At 25.8% G+C, this 25,113-nt stretch overlaps 3 protein-coding genes and 1 long non-coding RNA gene across 11 annotated transcripts; 3 read left to right on the top strand and 1 right to left on the bottom strand.

The window, feature by feature from the left end:
• Nucleotides 1-556: 556 nt before the first annotated feature.
• LOC105674671 (G-protein coupled receptor Mth2-like) lies at nt 557-3,977 on the bottom strand. Of its 7 annotated transcripts, none has more exons than XM_012371175.2 (6): nt 3,884-3,977; nt 2,770-3,739; nt 2,248-2,326; nt 1,485-1,666; nt 1,145-1,310; nt 557-1,045 (listed from the first exon to the last, which is right to left on the bottom strand). In XM_012371175.2, the coding sequence occupies exons 2-6, from the start codon at nt 3,587-3,589 to the stop codon at nt 673-675; spliced, it is 1,620 nt and encodes a 539-aa protein (XP_012226598.1). In that variant the 5' UTR covers nt 3,590-3,739; nt 3,884-3,977; the 3' UTR covers nt 557-672. The 7 variants fall into 7 exon arrangements, with proteins under 7 accessions (XP_012226598.1, XP_012226597.1, XP_067203247.1 ...); XM_012371174.2 differs by having other exon boundaries at nt 3,839-3,973; XM_067347146.1 differs by having other exon boundaries at nt 2,770-3,676; nt 3,884-3,898.
• Nucleotides 3,978-6,927: 2,950 nt separating this feature from the next.
• LOC136997028 (uncharacterized) lies at nt 6,928-9,761 on the top strand. 2 transcript variants are annotated; one of them, XR_010887840.1, is made up of 5 exons: nt 6,928-7,365; nt 7,598-8,770; nt 9,077-9,145; nt 9,234-9,323; nt 9,541-9,761. It is a non-coding gene; the product is annotated as an uncharacterized lncRNA (long non-coding RNA). The 2 variants fall into 2 exon arrangements; XR_010887839.1 differs by lacking the exons at nt 6,928-7,365; nt 7,598-8,770 and having other exon boundaries at nt 8,795-9,145.
• An 8,797-nt stretch (nt 9,762-18,558) lies between these two features.
• LOC136997025 (uncharacterized) lies at nt 18,559-21,730 on the top strand. Its single transcript, XM_067347152.1, has 6 exons — nt 18,559-19,082; nt 19,464-19,616; nt 19,775-20,018; nt 20,301-20,369; nt 20,441-20,530; nt 20,747-21,730. The coding sequence occupies exons 1-6, from the start codon at nt 18,823-18,825 to the stop codon at nt 20,816-20,818; spliced, it is 888 nt and encodes a 295-aa protein (XP_067203253.1). The 5' UTR covers nt 18,559-18,822; the 3' UTR covers nt 20,819-21,730.
• Nucleotides 21,731-21,811: 81 nt separating this feature from the next.
• Nucleotides 21,812-25,106, top strand: LOC136997024 (putative gustatory receptor 28b). Its single transcript, XM_067347151.1, has 7 exons — nt 21,812-22,198; nt 22,423-22,691; nt 23,070-23,222; nt 23,386-23,629; nt 23,906-23,974; nt 24,050-24,139; nt 24,358-25,106. The coding sequence occupies exons 1-7, from the start codon at nt 21,905-21,907 to the stop codon at nt 24,427-24,429; spliced, it is 1,191 nt and encodes a 396-aa protein (XP_067203252.1). The 5' UTR covers nt 21,812-21,904; the 3' UTR covers nt 24,430-25,106.
• The last annotated feature ends 7 nt before the right edge of the window (nt 25,107-25,113 follow it).

Here is a 25,113-nt window from a genome sequence, read left to right as displayed (position 1 = left end):
TTTTTTCAAATTTTAATTGTTAAGAGAAAATGTAATAAGATAAATGTCTTAGTGGTTAGATCTCCAACTATATAAAAAAGACAATTTTTAAATAGTTATAAATATAACAGCCAGAAGTTGGTACATATAAATATTCTATATTTTTTTGCAAATATTTAATTTTAATAATTGTCGTTCATTAATTATAAATTTAGTTTTATTTTTGTTAGATAAACTTCAATCTTTACTCATTTTTTATTTATTATATAATCAGAAAGATGAGAAAAATATTATCTTGATAGAAAAAAAGTTATATATTTAATAATGATTAACTCTTAATTGTTCAGCTTCTGGGACATTTAGCTTACATGCACTAAATTTGTCAAAATATTGTATAATATATATTTTATTGTTTATTTATTGTATTGTATATTTATTGTATTTATAATAATATATTTATAATAATATATTATATATTGTATATATTGTAATATTTATTGCATTATAATATATTGTATTATGTAAATATTATGTATTTTATATTTTTACTATTTGGCATTTGATTTTATTAAAACACTTTTGCGACAAATAATGCGTTTTATTTGGCAACTTTCTCGGAAAAACATGCATTTTTATGGCACCATAATAAAAAACACATTTTTTTCTTGTATTGCAATATTAAACTGTAGAGACCTATTGATCTTTTTGGATAAACTTTTCACATAATAATTGGTTTACATGTTGCAACTGATTTCTCGCACGAACTTGGTTTTTCGTGGTAGAAGAAGTTTGTAAAGACGTACTATTGCAATTGTTACTCTTTGAATTTTTGCAACACAGACCGCTGTTCTCGTAACCGAATTGTTTTAACAACAGCTGCATAATCCTCTTCCTGCATACAAATACAACGAAAATGATGAAACCTTGTAGGGCACATGTCATGACCACTAAAAACCAGATAAAGACTGGTAGTTGATCGACAAAATTCCGTGCCACTGTTTCCATTGTCCATTTTATGCTTGTAGTTGTATCCATTAGAATAAATAATTTCAAATACATGATAAACCTATAAACAAATATATTAATTTTTAAATCTTTTGTAGTTATAAATGTTTTTATTATTAAGAATTATTATAGATAAAATGGTATCTGTTAAGTTTAAGACCTTTGCTTATTGTTATCGTGACATTTGCTCTCCAAGCTTTTTAGATAACGGTCAGTGTCTTTCTTGGTATACATGATTTTTAATGTTGTAAAAATGAAGAAGCAGATGTTGCAGATAATAATAATTCCTACGGGAATGTAAAAGTATGCAAACTTTGCTTCCTCCGCTGAAACAGAAAATAAAGTTCTTACATTATATGTTTTGTAAATGAATACCATGTTATGTCATTAAATTTTTTATTCTGCGATTCCTCTCAAATTTATTTTATAAAAAAATGTAAAAATTTTGCTGCTTTCCTATAATCAAATTACGAATTTCATATACAAATGTCATTTATTACCGATTCCCTGTTGCTTGACGCAGATTTTTGGTTGAATTAAGTTCTTAGGTATATTGGAAGCAAAATTGATAGTGGTCAAGATGATAGCGTAAATACCAGTGGTACCCCACGCATAAATCGAACATATCACGAGCATTTTCATCTTTCGTCGTTTTATGTTGCCTTGTATCGAATGAAATCTCCTGTAAAATGTTACTTATAAATACATAACCAGTGGAGTTGAAAAGAGCGAGAGAGTAATAGCATTGTAAATTTTAATTAAAACAATTATTGACTTAAGTAAAAATTTTTTTATTGTGAGTTGCACTTGTGTTACTTTTAGTTTGGCATGTACAGCTAGAGAGCAGAAGCTTTACTTTTCAAGTATATTATGCTATCTAAGACAAATTATCAGAATATAATAAATTATATATAAAAATAATTTGCTAATTTTTTGCTTTAAAAAGTAATTTTTTTACTTCAACTATTAAAAAGTTAAGCTAGATAGCTTAAGATTAAGCTATCAAAGTTATTGTAAAAATAGTGTATATGTAAGTCAAAGCAAAAGATTCATAATACTAAAAGTTTTTGTTATTTTTTTTTACTACATTTTACTTCCAAAAATATTTTTTTTGTTCCAACTTTTTAAAAATACCAAGAACAAAATGTGCCGTTCAAGAGTAAAGTGCATTAAAGAAATTAGTTGCTTGCAATAATCCCAATGTGAACTTCCGAATTAAATAAAATTAAAAAAAGAAATTGTATGAGATATTTAATCGCTTACCTAAATGTCCATAAAATATCGAAGCATATCACATTTTGCCACAAGAAACTTGCTACCATAAAGACATTGTATATAAAGGCTGCAACAGTCAAAGAAGTAGTTTTAGCGCGCATTATAATACTGATGAAACTTATAATTATCATATTGATCCATAGAAAAACAAGTTTTGCTATCTTTTTGCAATTCAACACAAGTGTATATATTTAATAATACGTTAATATTATTAAGTGATTAATGAGATATATACAATTTTTTCAATTTCGGAACAAATATTTTACTACACAAATGTTGATTCGTTACACATGTATGTAGATCTAAGATTTAAATATTATATATATATCTACTATTTATTACTGTACTTTTAAAAATGTAATAATTTTCTGATTGTCAAATTATCATTCAAATTATGTATCATCAATTAAAATAATGTAATCAATTATATAGAAAAATTGACGCGTGTATTTATTTAGCTGATGTAAGAAATATATACGCTGCATTACTATATTGTTGCGCAAGCTGTACTTAGTGTAACACAGGCAAAATGCTCCGCTTCATTCATCGTAGGATGGAAAGAAGGAGAGAAATAAATGCTCGTGTATGCGAGAAACAACGAGCTGACGTATGAACGCAATGCGTATCCGTGCATGTTTCGAAGTTCCGGACATATGGAATACACGATGAATATTATCAGCAAACACAGCCAAGATGTTAAGAGAGCTACTCTTATAAATATTTTATATGGCAATTTGGTTAACACCATTTTGATGTTGCCAATAGTTTTGTTATCTTGACATGTTATCTTGACATCCAAGCACTTAGTCATCAACAAAATAAATTTATCTTGACGTGATTGGTAGTCATCATCAAAGAGCATTGTATTCTGGTTATTTGTGTAATTGTCAAACGGGAATTCACTTTCTTTGCATGAATCGATTATCTGTTGAAACACTTTATTCAACGATCTAGACCCGTTGACGTCCTGAAAGGAAAAATTATTCTTCCCAAAAATACAATTGTCCTGAATCAAGCGACAGCAGAATTGAATACAGATATTATCAGGTTCCATCAGTATATTATTATTTGTTTGATAATTTTTTATAGAATGTGAATTAAGTTTATATTGCACTGAATTATTATTCTCTTGATTACACCAAGTAAAGAACTCGTACTGTATTGTCTCATCATTTTGGTTTCTTATGTCATTTGCACGAGGTTCGTATTGCACTGTTGAATTGTCATTCTGTTTATCGCCATTCACAAAATTTTGCCACGATTCTTTTCCCAAAGATGGAACAACAAGCAGAAGCACGCAGGACCAAAATATAAAACGTCGAACACACATTGTCGAACTTCTGACGCGTCGAATTTAGTAAAATTACTTGATCTTTTTTTATTATCAAATGTCCAATAATTGTTGTAATATCGTTAACTGTAAAAATAGAATTCACGTGATAACTTCAATCTGCAGTGATTTTGCCGGTAACTGTTTCATCTGAAAAGCGAAGGATAAAGTCACTTTAGCAAGTACGTAAGAGCATATCTGAATAATAAATGGCAAATAGGTGCCAAAAACTGTTTGCTAAAAAGATACCGCGATAAAACAGATTTCTCTCTTCTAAAAATGTTATTAATAAACCTTATTAAATAAAAGCCGACACTATATTTGGTTTAACGACTTCTTTCCTCGATTGGTAGAAGAGCGCGCGAAGTGTGTATCCACACGAATGGAAGATAACTGAATTACAAGTGACTGTCGGCATTAGAAAGACGGTCTATCCACTTGCTGCAGAACTATGTGTACAGAGTGGTCTGCAAAAATATTGGCGATAAACTTTTAAAGATAATATGTTTTATCAAAATACGGATCATGTAAATTTAGATATTTCGGTGTGTGGATATTTTCAATAAAAAGCGATCATATTTTCAAGAACAAAAATTCAGAATGGATTTATTGTACTGGACACACAAATTTATTTGCATTTTTATCACACCTTATGTATTACAATGCCTGTCAGTAGAAAAGCAGACAATCAAATGTTATGTAAATTAGTTTGCAATCGCCGTCCGTATCTTGGAATTCCGTTTCCTCGTATTTTAAAGGATACAATGGTAAATAATGTCAAGTAATAAATTTCAAGTAGATTGTTAGAATAAAGTGTGCGGAAATACACAATAATAAAAAAAGAAAGGAAAGAATAAAACGCACATTAATAGTGTATAAACATATGCGGCGATCATCTTGATTTATGCTTTCTTATAACGAACAGAATCCTCTATAAAACGCGACTTAGCCAGTAAGTAAGAAAAAGGTAATGGCAAGTTGGCTAATAATAACACTAATAATTATTACTAATAATTATTATTACTAATAATTATTATTACTAATAATTATATTATATAGACAGCAAAATTTAACATAATATGTGAAACGATAAAAGTGATACACTCTTTATGTAATCGTTCCTGTTAAGGAAAATGCTGAGACAACAGACGAGAGATTTTAGAGAACCGTCGATATGAATTATTTTTAGAAATTAAATACTCTAAATAAAAACGAATAGTGTTAAACAGGTATTGTACATTAGTAAAGGAAATTGATCATAAATAAACAAGTCGTAAGTATTAATTAAAAATTGTAAGTATTTATTACGTCACTTTTGTTTTCCGTGACCTGTATGATAATAATGAGTATCCTTGATCAAGCTTAAGTTCCGGGAAACAAGTTTTCTTGAAAATCTGGTTTCATGAGCGCAGTACTGAAGACAATCGTCTGTGATATCACGTGTTTTACAAATGTTAAAGATTATTCATTAGCTGATACTTGATTATCTGATTTTTTAATCGCGTATTGAAAAAGTAGGCAGTTTGAAGATGCATCGCAGAAGATACATATATACATATATTGTCGAAACGAATGATAATCGGATGGATTATATACAGTTTCATTATAAATTTTAACGACACATAATAGTAGCTTTATAAAAAAGAAATAGCATTTTGAGGATTAGTTTTTTAACTCACATAATAGATTATATGATTAATTAATTAAATGATTGTCTTGAAACACAAATTTTACAGTGATGGTCAGTAAAACAAAACTTATAAGATAGTCAATGTAATTATTGTTGAGTATTTTTATTTGATTTTTCGATAAGAAAATAAGTTTAACAGTTGAACACATTTATTGCACATAATACAAATTTCACTGATAGCAAATAAATTACGATAGATAAGAGTTTTTTGTACTATTTCTCGCAACCGACGAATCGCAGGAGAAGAAGAAGAGGAACAGCTTCGCATACTAAATAAGCACGCTATCGATCTGTGATCGTACCGATAAAACTAGTTCACTTTCACAAATGAAGGATTATTTTCTCTTTCAATATCAATATAGATAAGTGACATAATGAACATATCTAATTATTATGAAAAAAAAAATTTACAAATTGATGTAACAGCGGACCTTTTGACAAATGAGTTTAAACAGACTCTGTTAGTTTGCAATAGTAATAGTCATGGCAACTGCTATTCAACATGGCTTGCGTTCTTTTTTAATCATGCATTTCATTATCGGTTTAGGTGTTTATCTCATACAGCAATCAAAGTCAAAGATTGGAAGAATTGTGCGTTTAAGTGTTTTATATTCATTGATAATCTAGTTTAGTTATGGTTATCTTTTTTACTATACAATAACTTTCTTTACACCAAGAGTACTATTTTTGACCATCATTACTAAAGTTGTCCAGTGTATTAACATCTTTATGACATTCACGTCCGTGATTATAAATTTCTATTGTGAAGAGGTACAGTTACGTATTATTATATTATGTAATATGCATGTATATGTATATATGTATGCGTTATATGTATATAAAAAAACTATTTTACGCTTATATCAATGTAACATCTCAACGAATTTATATTCAATTTAAGTTATTTATAAAATTAAAAATTTTTTTAGTCTAAACAATGAACTTCTTAATCATTATCATTTAAATACATATTTATATTATTATAGAAACACAATCGATTATTTTAGAAATTTCAAATATGTATGAAAAAAAAATATATTATTAATAATATTTACATTACATTTATACTATTTTACTTCTATATTGTATCATACGTAGCATGAATTATAAAAATCCAATTTTTGTATTTATCTATTTTAATTTTATATCATATTTTGTACTATGAATTATAGAACTATACGAAATTTAAGATTATGTATTATTATAATTATTACTATCTTTTTTTATTTTATATTATGCTATATTTCTTATTAAAATTTTTTATTTGTTAATAATACGTATTAATAATATATTGCTTTTATAAGCGTTAATATTAATAGGTACCTTTTTTCCAGTTTTGCACGACAATTGTAACATTTGTGATCATTACGATACTGATAAATATATACATTAATTTAAAATATTTTACAACTTAAAAGGTAATAATGAAAATAATGGCTCACTAAACTAGCATTGCAACAATGTACAATATTATTATTAAACAAATATTATTAAACATATTATTTATTTTATATATACATTGATAAGAACAAAATTGAATGTTTACTTCAAAAATATGCACAAAATAGATTAACATCAATTTAATAATTTGTAGCATTCAGAATTTAATAATAAATTATCTCTTTCGCCAATAAATTATCACAAAATGCATCGATTATTTTAATATAAGTGCTGTAATATAAATAATTATTAACATCATAAAACAAAAAAGTATCTAGAAATCGATACAATTATGCTGCTTTCAACAAATGAGTTTCACTCAACAGACATTCAGTATCCGTTTACAATAGTAATAGTCATGGCGTCTACCATTCAAGAGGTTTTGCGTCCAATTTTTGTTACGTGCTTCGTAATAGGTATAGGTGTTTATCCCATAAAACAACTAAAGCCAAAAGTTAAAAAAATTATATACTTGAGTATTCTATATTCTTTAACTATCTGGTTTGTTTATGGATACTTCCTTTATTATACAATAACAATGTTTACATTGAAAGATTTATATCAATCCGTTATTGGTATAATTATATTAATAATTAACATTGTTATCATAATTACGTCCGTAATTATGAGTTTTTATTATCAAAAGGTATTATCACGTTTTTAATATATTTACTAGGTGTACAATATATTTAAAAAATATGATGTGATGTGATGCATGTGTGTGTAATATGCGTAAATTATTGTGATTTTAGACAACAATTTTCAATATAAAATAACAGTTCAATATGACATTAAATATTTTAATTTTTACATAAATATACATATTTTATGTCGTAGAAATATAATACATTTTGTGTTATTGCTGGATATTTTGTTAGAGATTGCAGATGTGCATAATGAAGTTTACTGCTGTGGACGATACTTTAGAAAAATTAGGCACTCCAAAAATCTATCAAAAAATGCATACATTGTCGAAACGAGTGATAATCGGATGGATTATATACGCTCTCACTATATATATTCTTAACTTGACATGGTGGATACATAAGAAAGAAGTTTCACCTTGGAGAATAGCTTTATCATATATATCCAATCATTGCGTTAATATGAACACATTAATTGATTTATTATTTATTACTTTGTTATGGTTCGTTACATTTATAATATTTACCGTTCAATCTACTATTCAATCTATCTTTCGCAATTATTCTTATAAATTATTCTTATAAATTCTTATAAATTAACAAAGTGTAGTGGTGATCAAAATTGTAATTTTTGCTTTAACAAAAACTTTTTAAAAACATTTTTGATAGCTAGCAACATACTTAATGATGACGTTTTTATTTCTTGATTATCTGTAACATTTTTAAACAAAAAATTAAATTTGTATGTATTAGAAACCTATTGTCAAGATAATAATTAGTCGATCTACTATTTTACAATTCTTGAGACATCTATTACAACGCAGGCATATCGGCATTAGATTTGACAAAGTGAATGAACATATACGACGTCTATTAGTAAAAAAAGATCATCAGTTGAGATGTACGTGGAAAAAACCTGTTGTAACTCTTCTTCAACAATATATGTGGAATTACAAACAAACATTATGGACGTTAATGTAAATCGGCACAGTATATATTTAGATACATCGAGTACATATTATGCTAATCATATAATTCAATATTTGAATATTACTTAAAACCGCATAAATAATTTGTCATAAATAAATTGTAAAATTTATAGATTATAGATTTTAATACCTATATTTTTTAATAAAATTTTTTCTAGGCAGGCATCTTTATTTAGAATTATGTCGCATTGCTCGCGAATTAAATTTGATATTTGGAATGCGAATGACTTTCGAAATGCTATCACATTTGTTACATATAACAATAATGTGTGATTTTTTCTACTTACAATGGACATATCAAATTAAATCATCAACGTTTAATTTAAATTACAGTATATTTAATATTACAGTATGGATTCTTGTATTTTTCATAAGATTTTGCATAATAAATTTAATCTGTGAAAATGTCAGTATTAAGGTAAATTTATACAATCTTGATAACAAAAATTTATACATATATTTATTATTATTATTTAATAAGTTATTTAGTAGGTTTGTAGCAATTTTTAAGAGAAAGCAGTTGAAAACAGTTTAGTTTTCATTAAAATTAAAAATACTTATAGTTAGGTTTATTTTTATTCAGTAGTGTGTGCACCGTTCTTTTCGATAATCTCTAGACAAGACATATAATAGCTTTTACAGTAAGATGTTCTGCTATTTATTGCAAATTGTTATAAACTTTTTGAACACTGTAATGTTAAAAATAACTAGTTTAAAATTTTAGGCTAACGAAATTGGCATAGTAATTCATCAATTGACGGATATTCTTCGATATGCTGATGTTTGCAAAGAGGTATTGAATATTTTAACATATTGCAACAAATATATGTTAAAGATTAAAATATATTATTTAAAGTTAACTAATGAGTATTTATTTACAGATTTGTCAGTTTGTTTTACAAACAGTGCAACAACCGTTAAGATTCAACGGGATAGGTCTTTTCCGTTTCGGCACCGTGTTTATTCTAAAGGTTTCTGTCTATATTTAATTATTTTACTTTTACGTTATAAATGATGTGAAAGTTAAAATTATATATCATCAAAATTGTTATTTGTTTTTTAAACTTTATAATACTTCCTAACTTTTAGTTTTTTTAAATTTTTAATAATGATTTTATAATGCATTTTTATAATAAAATAATGCTTTTATATATAATTAGTAAAAATTAATAGATATTTTCTTTTCAGTTTTGCACGACTGTATTAACATTTATGATAATTACGATACAAATGAAAATATATGTCATCATTTAAGTGCCTGATAATATGCTTATAAAGATAGTAAAAAAAGTAGCATGTGATTGATTATGATCAAAATATTGCATACAAAATAATTCCTTGTAGTTATGCCGATTAAATATAATTCATATTGATCGTGTTAATTAAATAAAGGGAAATTGCAATGACTCTATTATATTAGAATATTTATTTTTTTGCCAATAATCTGATATTTCTGAAGATAATTCAAAATTTATATAATATAATTATAATAATTAAATAATAAGTACTTTTTTTTAAATAAAAAAGAATGCAATGGTTTCGAAACCTTTTTCATGATAGCAGAAAAATTTTACATCTTTATACTCTTCTAAATATTTATTTGATGCATTTATACGCCTTTGAAAAATTGCATAAGCATATACGTATACAATATATATAGATAATGATTTTCTAAGATAAAAGGCATTTGATCGAGTTCAGGGATAGCAAATCTTTTTTTGCTTACAATAAATTAAAAATATATACAATCATAATATAATAGGTGACATATGCAAGCAATATTATTAAAGAAATCAAAATTTTAATAAATTCAGAACAGCATTTTTTATAATATTAGTAATGCATTTATAATTACAAATTTTATTCAAATTTTAAAACTATTACGCTTAAATGTTATTTTTAATTAAACGATTTAAAAAATTAAATTTAATTAATGCTGTTTTTGAAAAAAATTAGAAACATATTTACATCGAAAACATACACAAAATGCATAAACAGCATCAATTCAATGATTTCTAGCATTCAGAAGTTAATAATAAATTATCTCTATTGCACATCACAAAAGTGCATTAATTATTTTAATATAAGTAAGTGCTGTAATGAATAACTGTTAACATTACAAAACAAAAAAAGCATCTAGAAATCGATACAATTGCGATGCTTCCAGCAAATGAGCTTCGACATTCAGTATCCGTTTGTAATAGTAATTGTCATGGCGTCTACTATTCAAGAGGTTTTGCGTCCAATTTTTGTTATGTGCTTTATAGTAGGAGTCTATCCCATAAAACAACAAAAACCAGAAATTCGAAGGATTATATGCTTGAGTACTCTGTATTCTTTAACTATTTGGATTATTCTTGGATATTTCCTTTATTATACAATAATCATATTTACATTGAAAAAATTATTTATGTCTATTATTACTGCAGTTGCTTTAATAATTAACGTTGTTATCACTATTACAAGCGTGATTATAAATCATTTTTATCAAAAGGTATAGTACAGGTTTAATACAGTTTTTGTTATTAGATACAATATATTTAAAATATATGACATGATGTAATGCGTGCATATATGTATATGCATAATGTGACGCATGCGTGCGGCGTGAGCGTGTGTGTTTCCGCGCGCGCGTCTAAATTATTGAAATTCTACATAGCAACCATTAATATAATATGATAGTTTAATATAACATTAAATATTTTATTTTTTATATATTTTATATCTTAGAAGTATAATTACATAACTTATTTGTAAAAGCTCTTTGTATTATCGATTAATATTTTTCTAGAGATTAGAGATGTGCATGATAAAGCTTACTGTTATAGACGATACTTTAGAAAAATTAGGTACTCCAAAAATATATCAGAAGATGCATACATTATCGAAACGTGTGGTAATCGGATGGATTATATACAGTTTTATTATAAACTTTTTCGACATAAAATATTGGAATCAGAAAAAAGAAACTTCATCTTGGGGATTAGTTTTACCTTATATATTGAATCATTATGTTCATACCATTACACTCGTTGAATTACTATTTATTATCTTCTTATGGTTCGTATAGTATTTGAATTTATAATTTTAAGTTAATAATTAGTATTTATAAGTTATTAACAAGCTAAGCAAATAAAATGCAAAAGTATGAAATTAACATATACTTTTTTATATAAATCCATTTCCAGATTTAATTTGCGTTTTGTAATTTTTTCATTAATTGGCAAAGTGTAGTTATAACTAAAATTGCATTTTGTGCTTTAACAAAACTATGAAACATATTTTTGGCGGATTACAAAATATTATTCAAATGATGTTTTTATTTTTTATTATTTATGACATTTTTCAACAAAAAATTAGATTTGTATTGATTAAAACCTATTATCAAGATAATAACAAGACAATAATTGTTCTATGAATCTACAATTTCTAAGACATCTATTATAACGCAGGCATATCGGCATCAGATTTGACAAAGTAAATGAACATATGCGAAGTTTGTTAGTGAAACAAGATCATCAGTTGAGATGTACGTGGAAGAAACCTGCTGTAACATTTTTGCATCAACATAGATGGAATTACAAACAAACGTTATGGACATCAATGTAAATCAGCACAAGTATATGTTTAGATACATCGAGTTTATGCTAATCATATAACATAATATATTAATATTGGTTAAAATAATCATAAATAAACTTTAAAAATTATAAATTATAGATTTCCATGTCTATATCATTTAATAAACTTATTTTCTTGGTAGGCATCTCCATTTCGAATTATGTCGTATTGCTCGTGAATTAAATTTGATATTTGGAGTGCAAACGACTATCAAAATGGTGTCGTATTTGTTATATATAACAGCCATATGCTATTATTTGTATATAATATGGAAATATCAACTCAAAATATCAATATACAATATATCAAATCTTACAGTATGGCTTGTTATATATATTATAAGATTTTGCGCTATCAATTTGGCTTGTGAAAGAGTCTGTAATAAGGTAAATTTATGCATATTTGATAATAAAAATATATATTGAGTTATTTAGTAAGTTTGCAGCAGTGTTTATATATATATATATGACAAAATTAAAAACAGTTTTTATACAATTAAATCCATTTTTATTCAGAAGCATATGTATCATTATTTTCGATTATTTTTAGATACAACAATTATTCGATTTTAATAGCTTTTATACACGTTAATGTTTTTCTGCTAGTTATTGAAAATTTTTACGAAATTTTTGAACAACTTAATATTTAGAAATAACAAATTTAAAATTTTAGGCTAATAAAATTAGGGTAGTAATTGATCAATTAACAAACATTCTTCGATATGCTGACATTTCAAAAGAGGTATACAGTTTTGTTAATAGTTAATAATATATAAAATGTATTATTTAAGGTTAAATAATGGTTGTTTATTTACAGATTTGTCAATTTGCTTTACAAATAGTGCAACATCCATTAAAATTCAACGGGATGGGTCTTTTCTGTCTCGGCAATGTGTTTATTCAAAAGGTTTTTTTTTTTACATTTATTTGTTTTATTTTTACTTTATAAGTTGCATGAAATTTTAGAATACATGTTATTTAAAATTTTTGTTGTATATTTTTTAATTTTGTGCTATGTCAGAATTTTTAGTTTTTTTTTTATATTATTATTATCATTTATATTATTGTATTTAATAATGATCTTATAATGTATTTGAATTAAATAATGCGTTTTTATATATAATTAATAAAAATTAATAAATTTTTTTTCCAGTTTTGTACGACGCTGTTAACGTTCGTGATAATTACGGTACAAATGAAAATATATGTCAATGACTTATTCTAAGTGCCTAAGTAGTAGAAAAATATCATCTTACTTATTGTGAGTGTGTCACTGCAACACTATACAAAATAATTCTTTGTAGTTATTCCGATTAAAGATAATTTAAATTGACATGTTGCTAATAAAATAGAGGGACATTGCAATGAATCCATTATATTGTAATATTTTTTTTGCCGATAATTGATATTTTTGAAAACAATGGTATCCAAAATTTATATAGCATAGTTATAATAATTAAATAATAAGCACTTTTTTCAAAATAAGAAAGAATGCAATAGTTTCGAAACATTTTTTATGTTAATAGAGTAATTTTATATCTTTACACTTTTTGAAATATTAATATAATGCATTCAAGCTTTGAAAATTTGCATAAGTGTGTGTATATATATATAAATAATGATTTTTTAAGATAAAGTACATTTGATCTAGATCAGGGATGGCAAATCTTTTTATGCTTACAATAAATTTAAAAAATATATATTATATCATAATAGGTGACACATATCAGCAATATTATTAAAGAAAACAAAATTTTGATAAATCGAGGACAGCATTTTTTATAATATTAATAATGCATTTATAATTTCAACTTTAATCGAATTTTACAACTATTACGCTTAAATGTTATTTTTAATGATTTAAATAAGAGGTGGGAATGAGTTGCAACTTTCGGCTTGATTTCCTGATATACGCCTCCTGCCCCATCCTTGCCGCTTGCATGCTAGCAACGAGTCGCCAAACGCGCTAATAACGCGCCTAACTAAGGTGCGCGATACTAAGCCTCAGGAATTTTGATATTATAAATGCAACAAGATAATAAATACGGGATAAATATAGATTTTCACATCACCTGTGAGGTACTGTTGTTGAAAAACGCGTTAATAATAGTACCTCACAGGTGATGTGGAAATCTATTGCCTCATATTTATTATCTTATTGCATTTGTGATATGGACATTTCTGAAGCTGAGTATCGCGCACCTTAGTTACGGGCGTTGTTAGCGCGATATAGATTCGTTGCTAGCATGCGAGCGGCAAGGAGGGGACAGTAAGCGCCAATCAGAAAATCGAGCCAAAAGTTGCAACTAATTCCCATCTCTGATTTAAAAAATTAAAATAATTAATGCTGTTTTTATAAGCAGCATTAATACGCCTTTAATACATTAGAAAAAATTAAAAATATATTTACATTAAAAACATACATAAAATAGATTCACATCTTCAATTCAATGATTTCTAGCATTCAAAATTTAAGAACAAATTATCTCTTTTGCCAATCATAAAAGTGCATCAATTATTTTAATATGACTAAGTGTTGTAATGAATAATTGTTAACATTATAAAACAAAAAAAGCATCTGGAAATCAATAGAATTGCGATGCTTCCAGCAAATGAGCTTCGACATTCAGTTTGTAATAGTAATCGTCATGGCGTCTACTATTCAAGAGGTTTTGCGTCCAATTTTTGTTATGTGCTTTATAATAGGAGCCTATCCCATAAAACAACCAAAGCCAGAAATTCGAAGGATTATATGCTTGAGTATTCTGTATTCTTTAACTATTTGGATTATTCTTGGTTACCTTTTTTATTATACAATAATCACGTTTACATTGAGAAAATTATTTCAGTCTATTATTATTATAGTTGCTTTAATGATTAACGTTGTTATCACTATTACAACCGTAATTATGAATCATTTTTATCAAAAGGTATAGTACAGGTATAATACAATTTTTGTTATTAGATATACAATATATTTAAAATACATGACATGATGTACTGCGTGTATGTATATGCATGGTGTGATGCATGCGTGCGGCGTGGGCGTGAGTGTATCCGCGCGCGTGTAAATTATTGAAATTTTACATAGCAACCTTCAATATAATATGACAGTTCAATATAACATTAAATAATTTATTTTTTATATATTTTATATCTTAGAAGTATAATTACATAAACTATTTGTAAATGCTCATTGTACTATTGATTAATATTTTTCTAGAAATTAGAGATGTGCATGACGAAGCTTACTGTTATAGACGATACTTTAGAAAAATTAGGCACTCCAAAAACATATCAGAAGATGCATTTATTATCCAAACGTGTGATAATCGGATGGATTATATACAGTTTTGTTACAAACTTTTTCGACATGAAATGTTGGATTCAGAAGAAAGAAACTTCATCTTGGGGATTAGTTTTACCTTGTATATTAAATCATTATGTTCATACCATTACACTCGTTGAATTATTATTTATTATCTTCTTATGGTTCGTATAGTATTTATAATTTATAATTTTAAGTTGATAATTAGTATTTATAAGTTATTAACAAGCTAAGCAAATAAAATATAAAAGTGTGAAATTGACATATACTTTTTTGTATAAATCCATTTCCAGATTTAATTTGCAATTTGTAATTTTTTCATTAATTGGCAAAGTGTAGTCATAACTAAAATTGCATTTTGTAATTTAACAAGAACTATGAAAAATATTTTTTGCGGTTCACAAAAGTTAGTCAAATAATGTTTTTATTTTCGATTATTTATAACATTTTTCAACAAAAAAATTAGATTTGTATTGATTAAAATCTATTGCCAAGATAATAATTAGTTGTTTTATAAATCTACAATTTCTAAGACATCTATTACAACGCAGGCATATCGGCATCAGATTTGACAAAGTAAATGAACATATGCATAGTTTGTTAGTGAAACAAGATCATCAGTTGAAATGTACGTGGAAGAAACCTGCTGTAACATTTCTACATCAATATATGTGGAATTACAAACAAACGTTATGGACATCAATGTAAATCAGCACAAATATATGTTTAAATACATCGAGTCTATGCTAATCATATAACTTAATATTTGAATATTGATCAAAATAATCATAAATAAACTTTAAAAATTATAGATAAAGATTATAGATTTTAAATTCTATATCTTTTAATACAATTATTTTCTTGGCAGGCATCTTCATTTCGAATTATGTCGTATTGCTCGTGAATTAAATTCGATATTTAAAGTGCAAGCGACTATCGACACAGTGTCACATTTAATAAATATAACAGCCATATGTTATTATTTGTGCCTAATGTGGATGTATCAAATTGAAGTATCAATATACGATGTATTTCAACCATCAGTATGGCTTGTTATAAATATCATAAGATTTTGTGCTATCAATTTGGTTTGTGAAAGTGTCTGTATTAAGGTAAATTTATGAATTATTGAATAAAAATATGTATTGAGTTATTTAGTAAATTTGCAGCAGTTTTTATATGAGAAAATTAAAAACACCTTTTGTACAGGTAGATTTATTTTTATTCAGAAGTGTATGCACCATTATTTTCAATTATTTTTGGAGACAACAATTATTCGATTTTAATAGCTCTTATAAACATCAACGTGTTTTTCTGCGTGTTCTTTATTGAAAATTGTTACGAAATTTTTGAATAACCTAATATTTAGAAATAAAAAATTCAAAATTTTAGGCTAACAAGATTGGTATAGTGATTTATCAATTAACAAACATTCTTCGATATGCTGACATTTCAAAAGAAGTACTACATTTTTTTAATAGCAAGTATATAAAAATATATAAAATGTATTATTTAGGGTTAACTAATATTATTTATTTACAGATTTGTCAATTTGCTTTACATGCAGTGCAACATCCATTAAAATTGAACGGGATGGGTCTCTTCTGTCTCGGCAATGTGTTTATTGAAAAGGTTTTTTTATATTTATTTGTTTTATTTTTAGTTAATAAGTTGTATGAAATTTTAGATTACATGTTATTAAAATTCTTGTTATATATTTTTTAATTTTGTACTATGTCAGAATTTTTAGTTTTTCAAATATTATTATTATTATTATTATTTATATTATTATATTTTAATAATTATCTTATAATGTATTCAAATGAAATAATGCGTCTTTATATATAATTGATAAAAATTAATAAATTTTTTTTCCAGTTTTGCACGACGGTGTTAACGTTCGTGATAATAATGGTACAAATGAAAACGTATGTCAATGACTTATTCTAAGTGCCTATAGAGTAGAAAAGTAGCATTTCACTTATTATGAGTGTGTGCAACACTATACAAAATAATTCTTTGTAGTTATGCCGATTAAATATAATTCAATTTGATATAGTGCTAATAAAATAGAGGGACATTGCAGTGACTCCATTATATTATAATATTCAAATTTTTTGTCTATAATTTGATATTTTTGAAGACAAATTTATCCAAAATTTATATAGCATAGTTATAATAATTAAATAATAAGTACTTTTTTTTAGACAAATAAGAATGTAATATTTTCGTAACATTTTTTATGTTAGTAGAGTAATTTTATATCTTTACACTTCTTTAAATATTTATTTAATGCGTTTATATGCCTTTGAAAAATTGCATAAACATATACAATATATATATATACAGCGTGTCCGGTAATTGCTGAATTGCCATATACATATAAAGAGAGATTTTCTATGATAAAAGGCATTTGATCTAGATCAGAGATGGCACATCTTTTTATGTTTACAATAAATTAAAAAATATATATTATATTATAATAGGTAACACATGGCAGCAATATTATTAAAGAAAACAAGATTTTGATAAATTAAGGACTGCATTGTTTATCATATTATCAATGCATTTATGATTTTAACTTTTATTTAACTTTTACAACTATTACGCTGAAATGTTATTTTTAATTGCATGACTTAAAAAATTTTAATAATTAGTGCTGCTTTTACAAGCAGCATTAATACGCCTTTGATACATTAGAAGAAATTAAAAACATGTTTACGATTATCGAAAACATACACAAAATAGATTAACAGCTTCAATTAAATGATTTCTAGTATTCAAAATTTGACAATAAATGATTTCTTTTGCACATCACAAAAGAGGGCATAAATTATTTAATATGACTAAGTGCTGTAATGAATAACTGTTAACATTATATAACAAAAAAAACATTTGGAAATCGATACAATTGCGATGCTTCCAGCAAATGTGTTTTGACAGATATTCAGTATCCGTTTGTAATAGTAATCGTCATGCCGTCTACTATTCAAGAGGCTTTGCGTCCATTTTTTGTTATGTGCTTTATAATAGCCTATCCCATAAAACAACCAAAGCCAGAAATTCGGAGGATTATATACTTGAGTATTCTGTATTTTTTAACTATCTGGATTATTTTTGGTTATCTCTTGTATTATACAATAATCACGTTTACATTGAGAACATTGCATCATTCCATTATTACTACAATGGTTTTAATGACTCACATTGTTACCATAATTGCAACCGTGATTATGAATCATTTTTATCAAAAGGTATAATTCAGAACTTTTATTATTAGACATAAAATATATTTAAAACATTTGACGTGATGTAATGCATGCGTGCGTGCGGGAGCGCGTGCGTTTGCGCGCGCGTGCAAATTATTGAAATTTTACATAGCAATGTTTAATATAATATGACAGATCAACGTAGCATGAAATATTTTATTTCTTATATATTTTATATAGTAGAAGTATATTTACATAAACTACTTGTAAATACTATTTGTATTATTAATTAATATTTTTTTAGAAATTAGAGATGTGCATGACAAGACTTACTGTTGTAGACGATACTTTAGAAAAATTAGGCACTCCAAAAATATATCAGAAGATGCATATATTATCAAAACGGGTGGTAATCGGATGGATTATATACTGTTTTACTATAAACCTTATCGATTCAAAATACTGGATTCAGAAGAAAGAAACTTCATCTTGGGGATTATCTTTATCTTACATATTAAATCATTTTGTTCATATCATTACATTCATTGAACTATTTTTCATTATGTTCTTATGGTTTGTATAGTATTTATAATATATAATTTTAAGTTGATAATTACTATTTATAAGTTATTAAGTAAATAAAATGCAAAAGTGTAAAATTAACATATACTTTTTTGTATATAAATCCATTTTTAGATTTAATTTGCGTTTTATAATTTTTTATTAATTGGTAAAGTGTAGCCATGACTAAAATTGCAAATTTGTGCTTTAACAAAAACTATGAAAAATATTTTTGACGGTTGATAAAATATTATTTAAATGATGTTCTTATTTTCAATTATTTATAACATTATTCAACAAAAAATTAGATTTGAATTGATTAAAATCTATTGTCAAGATGATAATTAGTTGTTCTATGAATCTACAATTTCTAAAACATCTATTACAACGCAGGCATATCGGCATCAGATTTGACAAAGTGAATGAACATATGCGAAGTTTGTTAGTGAAACAAGATCATCAGTTGAGATGTACATGGAAGAAACCTGCTCTAATATTTCTGCATCAACATATGTGGAATTACAAACAAACGTTATGGACATCAATGTAAATCAGCACAAGTATATGTTTAGATACATCGAGTCTATGCTAATTATATAACTTAATATTTGAATATTGGTCAAAATAATCATAAATAAACTTTAATAATTATAGATTATAGATTTCAATTTCTATATCTTTTAATAAAATTTTTTTCTTGGCAGTCATCTTCATTTCGAATTATGTCGCATTGCTCGTGAATTAAATTTGATATTTGGAGTGCAAACGACTATCAAAATGGTGTCGTATTTGTTATATATAACAGCCATTTGCTATTATTTGTACCTAATATGGAAGTTTCAAATGAAAGTATCAACATACAAAATATCTCAACTTTTAGTATGGCTTGTTATATATAGTATAAGATTTTGCGCTATTAATTTGGTTTGTGAAAGTGTCTGTATTAAGGTAAATTTATGCAATTTTAATGATAAAAGTATATATTGAGTTACTTAGTAAGTTTGTAACAGTTTTTAAAAGAAAATTAAGAACATTAAGAATATTTTTATACAATTAGATCCATTTTTATTCAGAAGCGTGTGTACCATTATTTTTGATTATTTTTAGACACAATAATTATTCCATTTGAATAATTTTTATACACACCAACATGTTCTTCTACTATTTATTGTCATTTTACGAAATTTTTTAACAACCTGATATTTAGAAATAACAAGTTCAAAATTTTAGGCTAACAAAATTAGCATCGTAATTCATCAATTAACAAACATTCTTCGATATGATGACATTTTAGAAGAGGTATTAAATTTTTCTAGTAGCCAATAATGTATAAAATGTATTGTGTAGGGTTGACTAATATTTTTTTACAGATTGCTCAATTTGCTTTACAAACAATGCAACATCCATTAAGATTCAACGTGATGGGTCTTTTCTGTCTCGGCAATGTGTTTATTCAAAAGGTGTTTCTTTACATTTATTTGTTATATTTTTACTTTATAAATTGTATGAAATTTTAGATTATATGTTATTAAATTTCTTGTTATTTATTTTGAATTTTGTGTTAGTCGGAATTTTTAGTTTTTTTATAATATATTTTAGTAATATCTTATAATGTATTCGAATGAAATAATGCGTTTTTATATATAATTATTAAAAATTAATAAGTTTTTTTCCAGTTTTGTACGATGGTGTTGACGTTCGTGATAATTACGGCACAAATGAAAATGTATGTCAATAACTTAGAATGAATGCCTAAGTGGTAGAAAATTAGCATCTTACCTATTGTGAATGTGTCACTGCAACATTATACAAAATAAGTCTTTGTAGTTATGCCAATTATACGAGTATATAATTCAAATTGATATAGTGTTAATAAAATAGAGGGAAATTGTGATGACTGCATTATATTATATTTTATTTGTTGCCGATAATTTGATATTTCTGAAGAGAATTATATGAGAATTTATATAATAAAATTATAATAATTAAATAATAAGTACGTTTTTTTTTAAGACAAAAAAGACTGCAATGGTTTCGAAACATTTTTTATGTTAGCAGGGTAAATTTATTTCTCTACACTTTTCTACATATTTATTTAACGCGTTTATTCATCTTCAAACCATGAAAAATTACTTAAGCATGTATAACTAATAATTTTGTAAAATGAATGTGACTTTATCTTAATCAGGGATGGCAAACTATTTTGTGCTTGCATGCCAAGAAATTAAAAATATATATATTTTAGATTTGCTCGCGTCGCTTCAGCATGTTCCTACTCGCTCCAATCTATAGTATACGCAACGTAATACTATAGATTGAGGCATTTTGAAGCGAGTAGGAGAATGTTGTGGCATACAACGGAAACAAAGTTTATAATACGATGGGTGACGCGTTCCAGCGGTATTATTAAAGAAAGCAAAACTTTAATAAATTACAGGAAGCATCATTTTTAATGAATATTAGCATATATTTATAATTTTTATTTTTATTTAAATTTAAAAACTACATTTAAATGTTATCTTACAATCAAATGTAATTTTTGATTGAATGATATAAAAAATTAAAATAATCAATACTGTTTTTGAAGATGTTTACATTAAAAACATGCACAAAATGGGTTAATAACATCAATTCAACGACTTAGCATTCAGAATTAAATAATAAATTATCTCTTTGGTACATCACAAAGTACTTCAATTATTTTAATATAAGTAAGTGCTGTAATGAATAACTGTTAGCATTAAAAACGAAAATAACATCTGCAAATCGATACAATTACGGTGCTCCAAGCAAATGAGTTTCAGCAGACATTCATTATCCGTTCCTCAATAGTAATGGTCATGGCGTCTACTATTCAAGAGGTTTTGCGACCATTTTTTGTTATGTGCTTTATAATAGGTATAGGTGTCTATCCCATGAAACAACCAAAGCCAGAAATTCGAAGGACTATATATTTGAGTATTCTGTATTCTTTGACTATTTGGTTTGCTTATGGCTATTTCCTTTATAATACGCTAAATATTTTTACATTGAAAAAATTATACCGGTCCACTTTTACTATAGCTGTGTTCATAATTAACATTGTTATCACAATTACATCTATGATTATGACTTTTTTCTACCAAAAGGTATAATTCAGTTTTTATTGTTAGATATACAATATGTTTATAAATAGGACGTTATGTTGTGTGTGTGTGTGTGTGTGGGTTTGTGTTTATAAAATATTGCAGTTGTACATAGCAATCTTAAATATAATATAACAGTTCAATATAATATTAAATATATTATTTTATATCCAAAAGTATAATTACATCGTAAATGCTCTTTGTAATATCGATTGATATTTGTCTAGAGATTGGAGATGTGCATGATGAAGCTTACTGTTGTGGACGATACTTTAGAAAAATTAGGAACTTCGAAAATGTATCAGAAGATGCATATATTGTCGAAACGGGTATTAGTCGGATGGATTATATACTGCTTTGCTACAAACATTTATGATATGAAATGGTGGATTCAGAAGAAAGAAATTTCATCTTGGGGATTAGTTTTACCTTTTATATTAAATCATTGTCCTCATAGCAATACATTCGTTGAATTACTGTTTATTTTTATCTTATGGTTCGTATAGTTCTTATAATATATATAATTTTAAATTAATAATTAATTTATTAACAAATTAAGCAAATAAAGTACAAAAGTGAAAGTAACATATTCTTTTTTGTATAAATCCATTTTCAGATTTAATGTGCGTTGTGTAACTTTTTTATTAATTGGCAAAGTGTAGTTATGGTTAAAATTCCAATTTTTGCGTTAACAAAAACTATAAAAAACATTTTTGACGATTTATAAAATGTTATTTAAATAATATTTTTATTTTTGATTGTTTATAAAATTTTTTAACAAAAATTAAATTTATGTTTGTTAAAATTTTATTGTTAAGTTAACAATTTGTCGTTCTGTCATTCTGCAATTTCTGAAACATCTTTTACAACGCAGGCATATCGGCATTAGATTTGACAAAGTGAATGAACATGTGCGATGTCTGCTAGTGAAAAAAGATCATCAGTTTAGATGTGCTTGGAAAAAACCTGTTGTAACATTTCTTCATCAATATGTGTGGAATTACAAGCAAACGTTATGGGCATCAATGTAAATCGACACATGTATATTTTTAGATATATCAAATATATGCTATGCTAATTATATAATTTAATATTTGAATATTGGTCAAAATAATCATTAATAAGTTATAAAAATTATAGCTTATTGATTTCAATATCTATATTTTTTAATAAAATATTTTTCTTGGCAGGCATCTTCATTTAGAATTATGTCGCATTGCTCGTGAATTAAATTTGATATTTGGAATGCAAACGACTATCGAAACGGTGTCGTATTTGTTAATTATAACAGCACTATGCTATTACTTATGCCTAATATGGATACATCAAATTAAAGTGTCAATATATAATATGTCTCAACTTATAGTATGGATTCTTATATATTTTGTAAGATTTTGTGCCATCAATTTGATGTGTGAAAATGTTTGTATCAAGGTAAATGTATCCATTTTTGATAATAAAAATATATTTAGAGATATTTAGTAAGTTTATAGCAGTTTTTATGAAAAAATTAAGAATAGTTTTTAAACAGTTAGATCGATTTTTATTTAGAAGCGTATGTACCATTATTTTAGATTATTTTTAGACTCAACAATTATTCAATTTTGAGAGCTTTTATATACGCTAATGTGTTTTTCTGCTATTTATTGAAAATTTTTACGAACTTTTTGAACAACCTAATATTTAGAAATAACAAGTTTAAAATTTTAGGCTAACAAAATTAGCATGGTAGTTCATCAATTAACAAACATTATTCGATATGCTGACATTTCAGAAGAGGTATTAAATTTTTTAAATAGCAAATAATGTATTAAATGTATTATTTAGAGTTAACTAATAGTTATTTATTTACAGATTTGTCAATTTGCTTTACAAGCAGCGCAACATCCGTTAAAATTCAACGGGATAGGCTTCTTCTTTCTCGGCAATGTGTTTATACAAAAGGTGTTTCTTTACATTTATTTGTTTAATTTTTGCTATATAAATTGTATGAAATTTTAGATTATATGTTATTAAAATTCTTGTTATTTATTTTTTTATTTTGTGCTTTGCCGGAATTTTTAGTTTTTTTACATTATATTTTAATAATTATCTTATAATGAATTCGAATGAAATAATGCGTTTTTATATATAATTAATAAAAATTAATAAATTTTTTCCAGTTTTGTATGGCGGTATTAACGTTCGTGATAATTACGGCACAAATGAATATGTATGTCAGTAACTTAGAATAAGTGCTTAAGTAGTAGAAAAGTAATATCGTACTTATTGTTACTGTGTCATTGCAACATTATACAAAATAATTCTTTGTAGTTACGCATATTATGTATAATTCAAATTGATGTAGTATTAATAAAGTAGATGGAAATTGCGATGACTCCATTATATTATAATATTTTATTTTTTGCCGATAATTTGATATTTTTGAAGACTATTACATCCAGAATTTATAAAATATAATAGTAATAATTAAATAATAGGTACGTTTTTTCAGACAAAAAAGAATGTAATAGTTTTGAAATATTTTTCATGTTAACAGGGTAATTTTATTTCTCTACACTTTTCTACATATTTATTTAATGCGTTATACGTTTTTAAGTCTTGAAAAATTACATAAACATGTACAGCTAATAATTTTGTAAGATGAATGTCATTTCATCTTAATCAGGGATGGCAAATCATTTTGTGCTTTTATGTCAAGAAATTAAAATTATACATATTATAGGTTTGTTTGCGTCGCATACCTTAATATGCTTCTACTCGTTCCAATCTATAATATACGTAACGTAATACTATAAATTGAAGTAGGTGTTCATTATACGTAACGTAATACTATAGGAGCATATTGAAGCGAGTAGGAGAATGTTGGGGCATGCAACGCGAACGCTTATAATACGATGGTTGACGCGTGCCAGTGG

The sequence above is a fragment of the Linepithema humile genome, chromosome 1 (assembly GCF_040581485.1).
Source record: "Linepithema humile isolate Giens D197 chromosome 1, Lhum_UNIL_v1.0, whole genome shotgun sequence".
Taxonomy (NCBI): domain Eukaryota; kingdom Metazoa; phylum Arthropoda; class Insecta; order Hymenoptera; family Formicidae; genus Linepithema; species Linepithema humile.
Note: the sequence above shows the minus strand (reverse complement) of the source record. Positions and strands in the feature narration are given on the sequence as shown.